Source organism: Chiloscyllium plagiosum, unplaced genomic scaffold (assembly GCF_037043375.1).
Source record: "Chiloscyllium plagiosum isolate Xiang-an unplaced genomic scaffold, Cpla_swu_hap1 HiC_scaffold_12, whole genome shotgun sequence".
Classification (NCBI taxonomy): Eukaryota; Metazoa; Chordata; class Chondrichthyes; order Orectolobiformes; family Hemiscylliidae; genus Chiloscyllium; species Chiloscyllium plagiosum.
The window spans coordinates 60,175,399-60,190,061 of NW_028270150.1; the positions used below are offsets into that span (position 1 = coordinate 60,175,399).

At 40.1% G+C, this 14,663-nt stretch overlaps 2 protein-coding genes across 3 annotated transcripts in view; one reads left to right on the forward strand and one right to left on the reverse strand.

The window, feature by feature from the left end:
* The window catches only part of LOC122555096 (uncharacterized), a 44,463-nt gene extending 37,280 nt beyond the window's left edge, over positions 1-7,183 (forward strand). Inside the window, exons 3-4 of one of the 2 annotated variants that reach the window (XM_043700774.2) lie at positions 2,873-2,985; positions 6,388-7,183. In XM_043700774.2, coding sequence (XP_043556709.1) covers positions 2,873-2,985; positions 6,388-6,552 — 278 coding nt within the window. In that variant the 3' untranslated portion in view covers positions 6,553-7,183. The remainder of the gene's footprint in view (positions 1-2,872; positions 2,986-6,387) is intronic. The other variant, XM_043700775.2, reaches the window with a different exon arrangement.
* A 1,185-nt stretch (positions 7,184-8,368) lies between these two features.
* The window catches only part of LOC122555094 (zinc finger and BTB domain-containing protein 20-like), a 339,090-nt gene continuing 332,795 nt past the window's right edge, over positions 8,369-14,663 (reverse strand). Inside the window, exons 9-10 of the transcript XR_006313160.2 lie at positions 9,810-9,977; positions 8,369-9,730 (exon numbers count right to left, since the gene is read on the reverse strand). The gene's annotated coding sequence lies outside the window, so the exon portion shown is untranslated. The remainder of the gene's footprint in view (positions 9,731-9,809; positions 9,978-14,663) is intronic.

Below are 14,663 nucleotides of genomic sequence, written 5' to 3' on the forward strand. Positions count from 1 at the left end.
TCCAGGCAGGTGTAAAAGGTGGTTAGTCTCCCAACTAGAAAATCAGGACAATCTGCTGCCAGATTAGGAGGCATCTTCATTTGCCCCAATGTGGAGTAGAGAAAGAGTAAAAAAGATAGCTGCTGAAAGACTCCCTGCAATTTCCTTCAATGCTTGTCTTTCTAAGACCCCAACCTCAGAAATGAAAAAAAAACCTCACCTTATCACTGTTGGATCTCCTGAAGAATTCGCATCAATCAACAATCTGTAGGAGCCAGAAGCAACAGGCTTGTTTTTGCCTGGTGATGTCTGGCTGAGAAGCTCATGGGTCAACTCTCAACAATTAGATTTGAGCCTGATCCAATGAACTCTCTCAGTGGTAGGGGTATGGAGTCAATCATGACTGGCGACTCCAAGAAAATGTAAGTGTCATATATAATTTTCTCATCACTACCAGTTAACAAAAGTAACTGTAAGCCAAATGAAAATACAATAACGTATGGACTTTCTTGGTCCACATTGTTTCTCAATCTTTATTATTAATTTGCAGTTAATTTTTGTTGTTTCTGTGAAAATCAAATTTCACCTCACCTTCACTGACCAACCTTTGCAAAAAACCAAGCTTTCTTTTCGACTTTTACTGAGCTTCTTGTGTCCATCATCCACTTTTGTTTAAAAAAAATGAATCATTTCATTAGATTAATGTTTGTCTTTATTTTCATTGATAGAACATTATCTTCATGTTGCAGGACAAGCTACTGTTTGTAATCCAATCACAACTACCTTGAGATAGCTTGGGAATCAGTACTAAAACAATATAATTGTTAAAAATCACACAGCACCAGGTTATAGTCCAACAGGTTTAATTGGAAGCAGTAGCTTTCAAAGTACCGCTCCTTCATCAGGTGGTTGTGGAGGACACAATTGTAAGACACAGAATTTATAGCAAAAGTTTACAATGTGATGTAACCTTGATTGTTTGTTAGGTCTCTCATCAGTTAGAATGACCATGTTAATTTCACTTCTTTCATATGTAAATTACAAAACTTTTTTTTAAAAAAAAGTTACATTCTCAGGTTAACTTTAACAATTGGTGTCAGCCCAGATTTGAAAAAATAGTTTGATTTAGAAAACAATCAAGGTATTTTTCAATGTATAATTTCAGTTACATCACACTATCAACTTTTGCTATAAATTCTGTGTCTTACAAATGCGTACTCCACAACCACCTGATGAAGGAGCAGCACTCCGAAAGCTAGTGTTTCCAATTACACCTGTTGGATTATAACCTGATGTTGTGTGATTTCTAACTTTGTACACCCCTGTCCAACACCGCATCTCCAAATCATGAATAAAATTGTTACTCTGGCTACTATTAGGGAAAACTAGAGCACACTGGGGTGTTGAATGAACACACACTAACCGGTTGCCTTCCTGCATAATGAATCCTTATGTCAGGAACACAAGAAGTTTCAAACATAAAAACGCTCCATCAAAGAAAGATTGAGTGGAAGTTTAGAAGATAGATTAGATTTGTAAATCCTGCAGGAGATGGATGAGTGGTTGGCAAGAGGTAGCAATTATAGAAGAGGGGCAATAGATGATGATGATTGTCAATGAAAGCCAGACAGAATATAACTATGAAAGATTCCTTGTCTAAAGAAGGCTAACAAGAGGAGGTCACAAGCTAAGAATTCTGGGATAAATAATGACTTGTTCCCCCAGAGTCTGTCGACCATATACAAGGCAAAATTCAGGGTATGATTGAATACTGTTCATTCACCTGGATAGGTGCAGCTTTAACAATGCTCAAGAAACTCGATATCATCTGGAACAAAGCAGCTAGCTTATTTGATATCCCAGTGGCAGGGGTACTATCTACAAGATGCAGAGCAGAAACGTGGTCAGGCTTCTTCAATAACAGTTTCTCGAGCCACATTCTCTACTGTCTCAAAGCATAAGGCAACATTCTGCAAGTTCCTTCCAAGCCCCACAACAGTCTGACTTTAAACTGTATTCCTGTTCCTTCAGAACAAATTATACTGATTACCAAGCTATCTCAAGGTAATTGTAATTAGATTACAAGTGGTAGCTTGTCCTGCAACATAAAAGGCTAGTTTATATGGACGAAAACTAAGACAAGTATTGTTATTCCCATTGGTGAGAATCCTGGAATTCCTTTCTAACAGCACCAGTGTACCTACACCCGAACGATTACAGCACTTCAAAAAGGCAGCTCTAAGGTGATTAGGAGTGGGTAATAAATTCTCATTATCCAACAATTCCCATATGCCATGAATAAACTTTAAAAGAATATTTATTACAACAAAGTCCGCCATGACATCAGCTAATTGTTGTTGCTGGGAGATATTTGGCTATAGATTGGCAGTGGTTTATAAACTTTTGGCTTTTCCTGCATAACAGCAAGCTAGGTTAAGGTTAAATAGTGCCAAGAGAAAATTGCTAGATTCCTTTCACAAAATTAATATTTTTATTTTCAAAAAATGTAGTAAGATTTAATAATTAGTATACCAATTCAACTGTCATTTTCACTGTTTTGAGACATTCAACCCAATTTAAAACAGGTTAGATTTTTTATTTGTCACTTACAGTTCCAGTTGATTTGTAATAATTATACATTGATAACTATAAATAATATCATTTTATTTAACTTTGACAATTTGCTTTTGCCAGTTCACCACAGAATCTCATATTATTGTGATGCTACTCAATACAGCTTTGATCCAAATTTTCAGAAGATACATTAGAAAATAACCATATCTAAATTTAAACTCAATTTATTACATGAAATAGCAATGTTATACTGTGTACATAACTGGAATTACTGAAGTTGATAGCCATATTTAATGTAAAAATCTGCTTGCCCTTCTAGGTGATGAAGGGAAATCCCAAGCCTCTTCCTATCTAGCCACTTATGTTGTCATTGGTGTGGTTCTGGCAGTGCTGGCCATTGGCATGATTCTTTTGTTGCTACACTATGTTCATGTAAGTAACATGAATTTGTTTAACTTAATTCCCATTAGTATGTTTATGATCATGTCTACACAAAGTATTTCATAAATATAACTAATTTACATTTAATCTCATTAATTTCTCCAATAAATGGATGATGCTTTGAATTGAATTATATTCATGCACACATGTTTACCCTCACAATTAAATAATGATTTGGAGATTGAAAAGTATGGAATAGGTATGCATCTCATTCAACAAAGAACTTTATTAGGCAACGGCTATAGTCCTCTAACATAATGAAAAATTCCAATGAACATTATGAAACAAAACCACACCACATTAGGAGATTATGATCAGAAGGCCTAAAGCTCAGTTGAAGTTATTTCAACAAATGCCTTAAAGCAAAGAAGAGATGTAGAAACACAGAACTGGAGGGAGATAACTCCAGATCTTGGTTTTCTAGAAAACAAAGGTACAGCAAGCAATGGTGGCATATGCCTAATTGGGAATGACAAGAGATCAGTATTAGAAGAGCATGAATATCTCTGGAAGATATGGAGATGGACGAGATTACAGAAAAAAAGACAAGACCCAATGAAGGGACTTGAAAACAAGGATGAGAACATTAAAGCGAAAGTATTGCTTGACCAGTAACCAAAGCAAGTCATCAAGTACCGGGATGATAGAGAAATTGTAATTGCAGGAAATTGAGTGACTTTAGATGGGCTCAGGTTTATGAAGGTAGACTGTGGCAAACAGACTGGAGTGTATTGGAAAAGTTGTTGTGACAGGTATGAAAGGCAGGAATAAGAGTTTCAGTCCAAGGTGTGAGCTGAGACTGGAGCCAAGTCAGGTGACGTAATTGAGGTGGAAATAGGCAGTCTTTATGATAGTATGAATATGAGGCTAGAAGCTCAATTTGTGATCAAGTGTGTCACAAGGTTGTGAACAGACAAATTTGATCTCAGACTTTGACCAAAGAGGGGGATGGAATCAGGAGCTGTGGATCCGAGTTTAGAACAGGTTTTGAAAAAAATAGTTTCACAGTTTTCACAACATTTAGTTCGAGAAAATGTTTGCTTCTCTTGTATTACATGTTCGATGGCTAGTCTGATAATTTATCAATAGCCCAGGATTCAAGAGAGATGATAGTGAGAGAGAAAAACTGAAGAGTCCTGAAGATGGGACACTAGGCTTGAAACATTAACTGTGTTTTCTCTTTGCGATGCTGCCAGACCTGCAGGGTTTATTCAGCAATTTGTTTCTACTTGTTTGAGGTCTCCAGCATCTGGAGATCTTTGTATTATACTGTTGTGATGGTGAGGACATCAGGATATTATAAAAATACATGTGAAATCTAATGCTTTACCTTTGGATGATAACATCAGGAGGCAACTTGTAACAGGAACAAGAACAGAAAGGCAATAGGTCTGAAGTGATTTTTAAAAGATGCATGTGATGTGAGAAAGAAGTCCTTTTCACTCAACAATCTTGTTAGGGTGTGAAATGTACTGTCGGTAAGCGGGGTGGAAGCAGGTTCAATTGAGGCATTCATTGGACAAATATTTCGGAAAAATTAACATGCAAGGGTATGGAGACAAAAAGCAGAGTATTGGCATGAGGTAATGATGCTCATTTGAAGTGCCATTGCAGGCACCATGAGCTGAATAGCCTCTCTCTGTGGTGTAAGACATTTGTGATTCTGTGATAGATATGAACTAGATTGAGATAAAGAACAGATTTCTGTGCAATATTTGAGGAAACAGGATGAGAGCATGGAGAAGAGACATTACAAGAGATTCTTTGCCTGTGATTAGATAGATGTGCATGGAACCATTTGGGAGCTGCCCCGTGCAGCTGGGCCACAGTGGACAAACGTTCAAAGAGGATAGTCCACCCAATTGTTTCAAAGGCTGTGCACAGTTTGAGGATGAGGAGAAAGCGTATATCTTTGTAACAGTCCCATCAGATGTTATTTGTGATTTTGAAAAGATCTGTTTCAGTACTATGATAGGAACTACTTTTCAATGCAAGTTACAGTATCACATTATAATAGAGTTGAGGTAAGATAGGAAAATAGAATCATGAGTAATCTATACAGATTTTGACATGATACTGCAGTTACACAAAACCCCAGTTAGATCCATTTAGAATACTGTGAGCACGTCTGGCCACCACACTGCAGGAAGTTTTGGCCCTGGAGGGAGTGCAATGCAAGTTTACAAGAATGATAACCGAAGCAAGTTTTGAGAAGATTTGTAGCTCAGGTTGAGGTCCTAGATGTAGGTTTGCTCTCTGAGCTGGAAGGTTCTTTTTCAGATATTTCATCACATACTAGTTCCAGCTCAGCGAGCAAACCTACATCCAGAATGACACCCGGGGTTAGGTTATGAGGCAAAATAAGAAAAATCAGTTTAAGGGGTGATCTAATTGAGGTATTCAGGACACTAACAGGGAAAAACAGGATAGATAACCGCTTGAAGATTCTAGAACCAGAGCAAGGTGTAAGAATTAAGGCTAGGCCATTTGGGAGAAATATGTTAGAAAGCATTTCTACATGCTAAGAGGAGTGGATGATTCAAACTCTCTTCCTCAAAAGGCAGTTGATGCTATTTCAATTGTTAAATATAAAGCTGAAACTGACAAGTTTTTATTAAGTAAGAGTATCAAGGGATATGGATCCAAGGTAAGCATCAAGAATTATGCCACAGATCAGCCATGATCTTATTGAATAGTGAAGCAGACTGGAGGGACTGAGTGACCTACTCCTGTTCTCAGGTTTGTATATTCTTGGGCCCAGTGTAGAATTTAATTACGTCATGACAAAAAGTTATAGATCTCAGTTTTGAATATTTCAATAGGCCGATCAGTTACAGCCTTTTTGTAGAAGGCAGTTCTAGATTTTTATCACTCTTTTCTTGTTCCTAATACTCGTATGTGCAAAGGTGAGTTTAGATTAGATTAGATTCCCTACAGTGTGGAAACAAGCCCTTTGGCCCAACAAGTCCACACCGACCTCCTGAAGAGTAACCTACCTAGACCCATTTCCCACTGACAAATGCACTAAACACTATGGACAATTTAACATGGCTAATCACCTGACTTGCATATTTTGGACTGTGGGACAAAACCGGAGCACCCGGAGGAAACCCACGCAGACACTGGGAGAATGTGCAAACTCCACACAGACTGAGCCATCCTAAAGAAAAGCAATGACAAACACAGATTCTGCAAGGGCAAACCTACCACTTGTGACCTCCAATGCTACACTTGGTTAGTGTGGGGATTGAACCCACAACCTTGGCATTATTAGCACCACACTCTACCATCTGAGCTAACCAACCAACACTATTTTTTCTCTCATCAAAAAAAGCCTTGAAGAAAGTATGAATTCATGTTTTCATTTCCTTTCATAATTACATTGTTTTCCAGCAGAGAAAGTCTAGAATCAACATTCCAAACCAAATCAACATTATCCTGAAAAACACAGATGACACCGATAACCAGGACAACAAATTACCACTCAACAGGCCGATGGTAACCAACAGTCAATATGAAGACACAGGCATTGATTATATGAGTATCTCACTACAGTGATAATATTCAGTTTCATCGACAGACTAAAAATTCACCAGTTCCGAGAAGACTGGATCATTTTGCGCTTTTTCATTGGTGAAATCATGCACCAAGTATTAGTGAAGAAAACATGTTAAGGATAAGATGTGAAAACTCAACACATGTAGCTATTAATCATGCTTAAATTTCCAAAGTTGCCATTGTGTTTAAAATAATTCATTGACACAGAATTGCAAGTAAAACATGAAAATATTCTGAGCTGAAAATGTGTTGCTGGAAAAGTGCAGCAGGTCAGACAGCATCCAAGGAACAGGAGAATCGACATTTCGGGCATAAGCCCTTCTTCGGGCTTATGCCCGAAACGTCGATTCTCCTGTTCTTTGGATGCTGCCTGACCTGCTGCGCTTTTCCAGCAACACATTTTCAGCTCTGATCTCCAGCATCTGCAGCCCTCACTTTCTCCTTGAAAATATTCTGCAATGTTATGAAATTTTTGTATGAAAATTTATTGTATCTGTATTAAAAATCTATTGTTAAAATGATCCACCACTTCTGGAGGTATTCTGGATAATTTCCAGACACTGATGCAAATACTTATTTTAGCCATAAATTATCTTGTTCAGATAAGGTATTAAAAACATATACAGCAAAATTCAAATTAAACTTCTTTGCTTCAAATATAGGCAAATGTTGAAGAAATTAAGACATGAAAACATTATTCTATAATTTCTAAAATTACTTATTTTGTTAAAAAGGTATTGTTTCATATTCAGTTACATGGTTTTCAGTTTCGCACCTTGTCTCAAGAAGCCCTTTCCCTGACCAGTCTCTAGGCTAGAACTGGATTTGTTCAACCTCGATGCAGCAATAGCAATGATTCCTGAACAATAAAATCTGCCTCTGTTTCAAACGCTGCCCTACCTAATGTACAACAGCTTTTCCTTGCTAAGGAGAAGGCACATTAAAAATTATTTTAAGTTGGTAAATTGCGATAGGTTTTGCATATCAATTTAGTCTGTAAACAGTTCACATGCTTAATTCTGCATGAATTTTTCTGTACTTTTTTAATGTACTGAAAGGGACAACTGTCATGTGAAGAGAAATCTAGGGATCCTTCCTCACGTCCCCCTAGCTATCCAATCTTCAGTGTATCCCCTTTGCAGCTCCTGTTGTTATATCTCCCCCTCACAATTTTCATTCCACCTTTACCCTAGCTTTCAGCTCCTAATCCTGGAGAATGGCTTGTTGAATTTCTTTTCTTTGGCAACAGCCTTTTTGTTTCCCATCCTGCTTTTCTCCATTGTTTCTGTGGACAGATGCAATGAACTGACCGTGGCCCACTCCCTTCAGTTGCGTAACTTGAGAGCCCTAGAGGATGTATCCAGACCCTTGACAGTACACCTCCCTCACAATGTTAGTCCAAAGTTGAGAATGTGGTGCTGGAAAAGCATCCGAGGAGCAGGAGAATCGACATTTTGGGAATAAACCCTTCATCAGGATTGAAGCTTGTGGGCCGGGGGGCTGAGAGGTAAATGGGAGAGGGTGGGGCTGGAGGGAAGGTAGCCGGGAATGTGATAGGTAGATGAAGGTGCAGGTGGAAGTGATAGGTAAGAGAGGAGTGTGCAGCGGGTGGGTGGGAGGCTTGGAACTGGAATAAGGAGGGGAGGGAGTGGAAATGAGGAAACTGGTGAAATCCAAATTGATCCCGTGTGGTTGTAGGGTCACAAGACGGAAGATGAGGCATTCTTCCTCCAGGCGTCGGGAGAAGAGAGAGGAAAAATAAAGCGAAAGGAAGTTCTCAGCTGAGAAAAGAGAGAGAGAAGAAAGAGAGAGAGAAAGAAAGCAAGGAAAAAGAGAGAGAAGGTTCTTAGCTGAGCAAAAGGAGAGAAAATTTGAACTTGAGAAGCTTCGACTTAGCAACGTCAAGTTAACAGGGTGCGAGTTAATTATTCTTTGTTATATCTTAAGAAATAAAGTGGTTAATTTTTACTAGTTATTAATAGTTCTTGGCCTCTCTAATTTTTACAGATTACTGCAGGGGATAAATCTTTTCTGAGTTGCTTGTTTAAATCAAGCAGGAAGGTTTACCCCGTGTCATAACAGTGGGTCCCTGGCAACCTCAGCTTGCCACTTACTCCAAAGAACTTATGCATTATGTACAACCAAAGAGCATCTCAGGGCATGATCTATGGGCACTAGCCGCACGCATCCCTCATCCACAGCTATTGGCATTTTGCATTTACCAACCCCTCATGACCATCACGACATCTCTCTGATGCACTGGAAGCACAGGATTGCATTGCATGGTGCACTGGCATCTAGTATCGACAGGCTGCAACAGACATACTTTGTGTGCCACAGTTTGGAAGAAAATAGGCAGGAGGCTGAAAGAACACAGCAAGCCAGGCAGCATCAGGAGGTGGAGACGTTGATATTTTGGGTGTAACCCTTCTTCAGGACTGGATGTGGATGTAGGGGGAGCTGCAGATAAAGGGGGTGGTGGAGGCAGGGTGGTGAAATGGAAGGAGGATTTGTCCATGGTCAAGGGCAGTCTGACTTCATGGTAGGGGTATGGGAGTAAGGGTGGGAGGCCATATCTGACCAGACCAGACCAGGGTTAGGGTGGGAAAGGTGGGCTGGTGCAGGGTTAGATCCCTATCCGAGCTATGTTCATGAGGAGTACAGCATCTGGGGTTCACAGAAAGGGCCACCTTGAAGAAATTTGTATGTTTAGGGGCGCTTTGTGATGTTGAGGTAGAGGCTAGAAGCTACTGACTGCTCAGTAGTGTCTTCCAACAAGCTGGAAAATGGAGAATGACCCATTGATAGGAGGTTGTTGAAAGAGTAACAACATCGCCCTATACAGGGTGCAGACTTGCATCATTCCTAATCCCTGGCCATCCAAATGTACTGCTCCCCTGCTGTCCCAGACATTGTTGACCAACTCATTCCCAACAGTACTTTTGGACAGCTGTGGAGCCGTCACAAAGAGGGACACTCCAGATTGTGCTAGACACTTTTTAAAGATAACGTCCTCCCTCACTGAGATGTCACTATCTGAGTTGGCCAGGGTGTAGAAGGCAACCTTGCTGATGCTTCCTCTGCAGCCTCAATATTCTCACCCTCAGAGGTCAAACAGGTGGCCACCAGGGGTGCCAGATGTTGATGGTAGAGATGGTGGTCAAGATGCTGGCATTAGCTGCAAAATAAAAGAGACAGAGTGTCACAACCAGGAGTTAAAAATTGCATGTAATGAACAAGAGTAACACCAGGCTTACCGTGACATCTGCAGTGGAATGAAGAATGGTACTTGCTTGGTTGGCAAGGCACGGATGTCTCGGTATCGCATTAGAACTGATCCCAGGTCTTGTCCTTCAAGAGTCCGGATTCTTTCCTAGGCGGGTAAGTAGCCTAATGTCAAGCACCCCTCCAGTGCCCTTTTGATCCTATTGGGGATGGAATAAAAGAAAGGAAGGGGTTAGTTGTGCTTGAATTGGGTATCACTGCTGTTTTCTCTTGGTGAGGCATTCTGAGGGTCAGAGTCTGGTAGCACAGCCTCCTACGCTGGTCCTCCAGGAAGAGTATTCCTCTCCTATGCACCACCCCTTGAGCAAGACCTCGAGATCCCTGTCAGAAAATCGCAGTTCCATCTTCCCCCTCTCAGACATTTTCAGAAAACGTGCTTGATCAAGCAGGGAAGCTTAAGAATATCAGAACTGCTCCAGGTGTACAGCAGACTTTTAAAAATGGTGTTATATCAGGGACGCAAGTCTTTTAGTTGTCCAGTTGATTTTTGTTAATGCAGATTTTTGGAAAAACTCAGATAAGGCTGGATCAACAATGCAGTTGAAGACATGGAGAAAGTTGTGCATTACTTCTGAAAATCATCAGTAAAAACATGAAAAAGCAATAATAACAAATCTATTAAAATGTAAGTTCAACTAATGAATAACATGGGAACCGACAAAGACCAGTTTCAAATGAGTGAACAGTGGAAACAGGTTCCTTTGCTTAGTAAAGATTGGGTATGCATCCTTTGGCCTATTTATTGAAACATTCAGTTTCAGGTCTATAAGTAATCCTACACATCACCTCAAAATAAGTCAAAACTTACTGCCCTGCTGAATTACAGGTAACGTGCATGTTGCATTCTTACATACCAGTCACAGCCAAGAACTGATTAAACAGTACTATGTGTTCTTTAATTGAGGGTAGGACTATACACAGAAGATATTGACTGGTAGCTAAGTACAGTACATCTGATTGTGACTCTTGCTGCTTCAGACTAACTAGCAACTCATGGGGCTAATGCACCATATCCTGTGTCAGTGGTTGTAGTGATTGTCACCCTTAAGGGTGAGCACACATCATATCATGATGGCGGTGATGACATGGAACCCAGATAATTTGCATAAACAATGTGAAGCACTACTCTCCATGACAACTGCTGAGTTAGTTCTCAAATGTACCTGTAGTTTAGCATTTGATTTTTTTCCATGATAAATGATGTTTCACTGTTCCACGACACATTGTTTTTAAATGTGATTTTCATTAATGCAGACATTTGGGAAAACTCAGATGAGGTGGCATTTCTGTTGATGAGGAAGGAACTACTGTGCTTGAATTGGTAGTATTAATAGTAACAGTTTGTATTTCAATTGTAAAAGCAGGCTTCTCAAATAACTATCTACATGCAATCAATGTAAACATTGCAGAGGACATTTAATCACTCTACATGTAGCTGTTACTGTCCACATTTCAGCCTGTCATAACCATTTTATCTGAGGCAAACCTTTTTTGAAAAACCGAATCAGTCAGTCAGCATTTCTGCAAGTTGCCTCCTTGCTTTTTTGAATAAAAGTTATTTTTAATTGAATATATTGTCAAAATTAATAATTCAGTAAAATGAACTGTATTTCCAATCATAGTCATTTACATATATTTGATAAACTCTGGACAATGTTTATAAGACCATAAGACATAGGAGTGGAAGTAAGGCCATTCGGCCCATCGAGTCAACTCCGCCATTCAATCATGGCTGATGGGCATTTCAACTCCACTTACCCGCATTCTCCCCATAGCCCTTAATTCCTTGTGACATCAAGAATTTATCAATCTCTGCCTTGAAGACATTTAGCGTCCCAGCCTCCACTGCACTCCGCGGCAATGAATTCCACAGGCCCACCACTCTCTGGCTGAAGAAATGTCTCCGCATTTCTGTTCTGAATTTACCCCCTCTAATTCTAAGGTTGTGTCCACGGGTCCTAGTCTCCTCGCCTAACGGAAACAATTTCCTAGCGTCCACCCTTTCTAAGCTATGTATTATCTTGTAACTTTCTATTAGATCTCCCCTTAATCTTCTAAACTCCAATGAATACAATCCCAGGATCCTCAGCCGTTCCTCGTATGTTAGACCTACCATTCCAGGGATCATCTGTGTGAATCTCCGCTGGACACGCTCCAGTGACAGTATGTCCTTCCTGAGGTGTGGGGACAAAAACTGGACACAGTACTCCAAATGGGGCCTAACCAGAGCTTTAGAAAGTCTCAGTAGCACATCGCTGCTTTTATATTCCAACCATCTTGAGATAAATGACAACATTGCATTCGCTTTCTTAATCACGGATTCAACCTGCATGTTTATCTTTAGAGAATCCTCAACTAGCACTCCCAGATCCCTTTGTATTTTGGCTTTATGAATTTTCTCACCGTTTAGAAAGTAGTCCATGCTTGTATTCTTTTTTCCAAAGTGCAAGACCTCGCATTTGCTCACATTGAATTCCATCAGCCATTTCCTGGACCACTCTCCCAAACTGTCTAGATCCTTCTGCAGCCTCCCCACTTCCTCCGTACTACCTGCCTGTCCACCTAACTTCGTATCATCGGCAAACTTCGCTAGAATGCCCCCAGTCCCTTCATCCAGATCATTAATATATAATGTGAACAGCTGCGGCCCCAACACTGAACCCTGCGGGACACCGCTTGTCACCGGCTGCCATTCCGAAAAAGAACCTTTTATCCCAACTCTCTGCCTTCTGTCAGACAGCCAATCCTCAATCCATACCAGTAGCTCACCTCGAACACCATGGGCCCTCACTTTGCTCAGCAGCCTCCCATGTGGCACTTTATCAAAGGCCTTTTGGAAGTCAAGATAGATCACATCCACTGGGTTTCCCTGGTCTAACCTACTTGTCACCTCTTCAAAGAATTCCAACAGGTTTGTCAGGCACGACCTCCCCTTACTAAATACATGTTGACTTGTTCTAATCTGACCCTGCTCTTCCAAGAATTTAGAAACCTCATCCTTAATGATGGATTCTAGAATTTTACCAACAACCGAGGTTAGGCTAAAAGAAACTTTTACTATCATTTCTAATATTACTGGCTAGCCTACCTTCATATTTGATCCTCTCCTTCCTTATTTCTCTCTTTGTTATCCTGTGTTTGTTTTTGTAGCCTTCCCAATCTTCTGATTTCCCAGTGCTCTTGGCCACTTTATAGCATCTCTCTTTTTCTTTAATACATTTCCTGACTTCCTTTGTCAGCCATGGCTGTCTAATTTTTCTTTTCTTGGGGATGAACCTCTGTACTGTGTCCTCAATTATACCCACAAACCCCTGCCATTTTTGCTCTACTGTCTTCCCCGCTAGACTCTGCTTCCAGTCTATTTTCATCAGTTCCTCTCTCATGCCCTCATAATTACCTTTATTTAACTGTAACACCATTACATCCGATTTTGCCTTTTCTCTTTCAAACTGCAGACTGAACTTTACCATATTATGATCGCTGCTTCCTAAGTGTTCCCTTACTTTAAGATTTTTTTATAAAGTCTGGTTCATTACATAGCACTAGGTCCAGAATAGCCTGTTCCCTTGTGGGATCCATGACAAGCTGTTCCAAAAAGTCATCCTGTAAGCATTCCATGAATTCCCTTTCTCTTGGACCCACTGGCAACATTATTTACCCAGTGCACCTGCATATTGAAGTCTCCCATGATCACTGTGACCTTGCCTTTCTGACATGCCTTCTCTATTTCCCAGTACATGTTGCGCCCCTGGTCCTGACCACTGTTAGGAGGTCTGTACATAACTCCCACTATGGTTTTTTTGCCTTTGTGGTGAAATATTAAAGACTCAAAAATGAAGTTCAGGTCAGCCAAAATGTGTCTTGCTTGATTTTGTACTTCGAATAACTTAATATAAATTCTTAATTGTCCAAATTCATTTAAAAAATGTGAAAATTAGAGTGAATTGTCATGTTTTATGTTAAATTTATAGAGGCATACACCATGAAACAGACTCTTTAACCCCACTCATCTATGCTGACCAAGTTTCCTAAACTGAACTAAACCTATTTGCCTGCATTTGGCCCATATCCCACTGAACCTTTCCTATTCATGTATCTTTTCAAATATCTTTTAAAAGCTGCACTTGTACTGTACTCACCTTTTCCACTTCTTCTGGCAGCATGTTCCATTTAAGCACCACTCTGAGTAAGAAAAAGTTGCTCCTCATGACCTTTTTAAATCTTTCCTCTCTCACCTTAAACCTATGCACTCTAGTTTTGAACTCCCTTATCCTGGGAAAAGACTTTTAAAGACTGGGAAAAGGCTATTAAACTTATCTATAAAGTTTGTGAGAAGATTTGTAGCTCGGGTGCTCGTTGCTGTGGTTCTTTTCGCCGAGCTGGAAGTTTTTGTTGCAAACGTTTCATCCCCTGTCTAGGTGACATCCTCAGTGCTTACCTAGACAGGGGACGAAATGTTTGCATCAAAAACTTCCAGCTCGGCGAACAGAACCAGAGCAAACTTATCTATAACCTCTCGTGATTTCATAAATCCTTCTAAGGTCACCCCTATTCTCCTACATTCCAGGGAAAGATGTCTCAGTCTAAGAGCCTTTTAATTCAAACATTCCAGTTTCAGTAACATCCTTGTCAATCTTTCTTGCACCTTTTCCAAATTAATAACATCTTTCCAAAGCAGAGCGACCAGAATTGTAGTAGTACTACACATGGGGCTTTATCAAAGTCTCGCACAGCTATAGCATGACACCCAAACTCCTGTACTCAATTCTCTGATTGATGAAGGCAAGCACACCAAATGCCTTCTTCACCACCGGTCTATCTGTGAC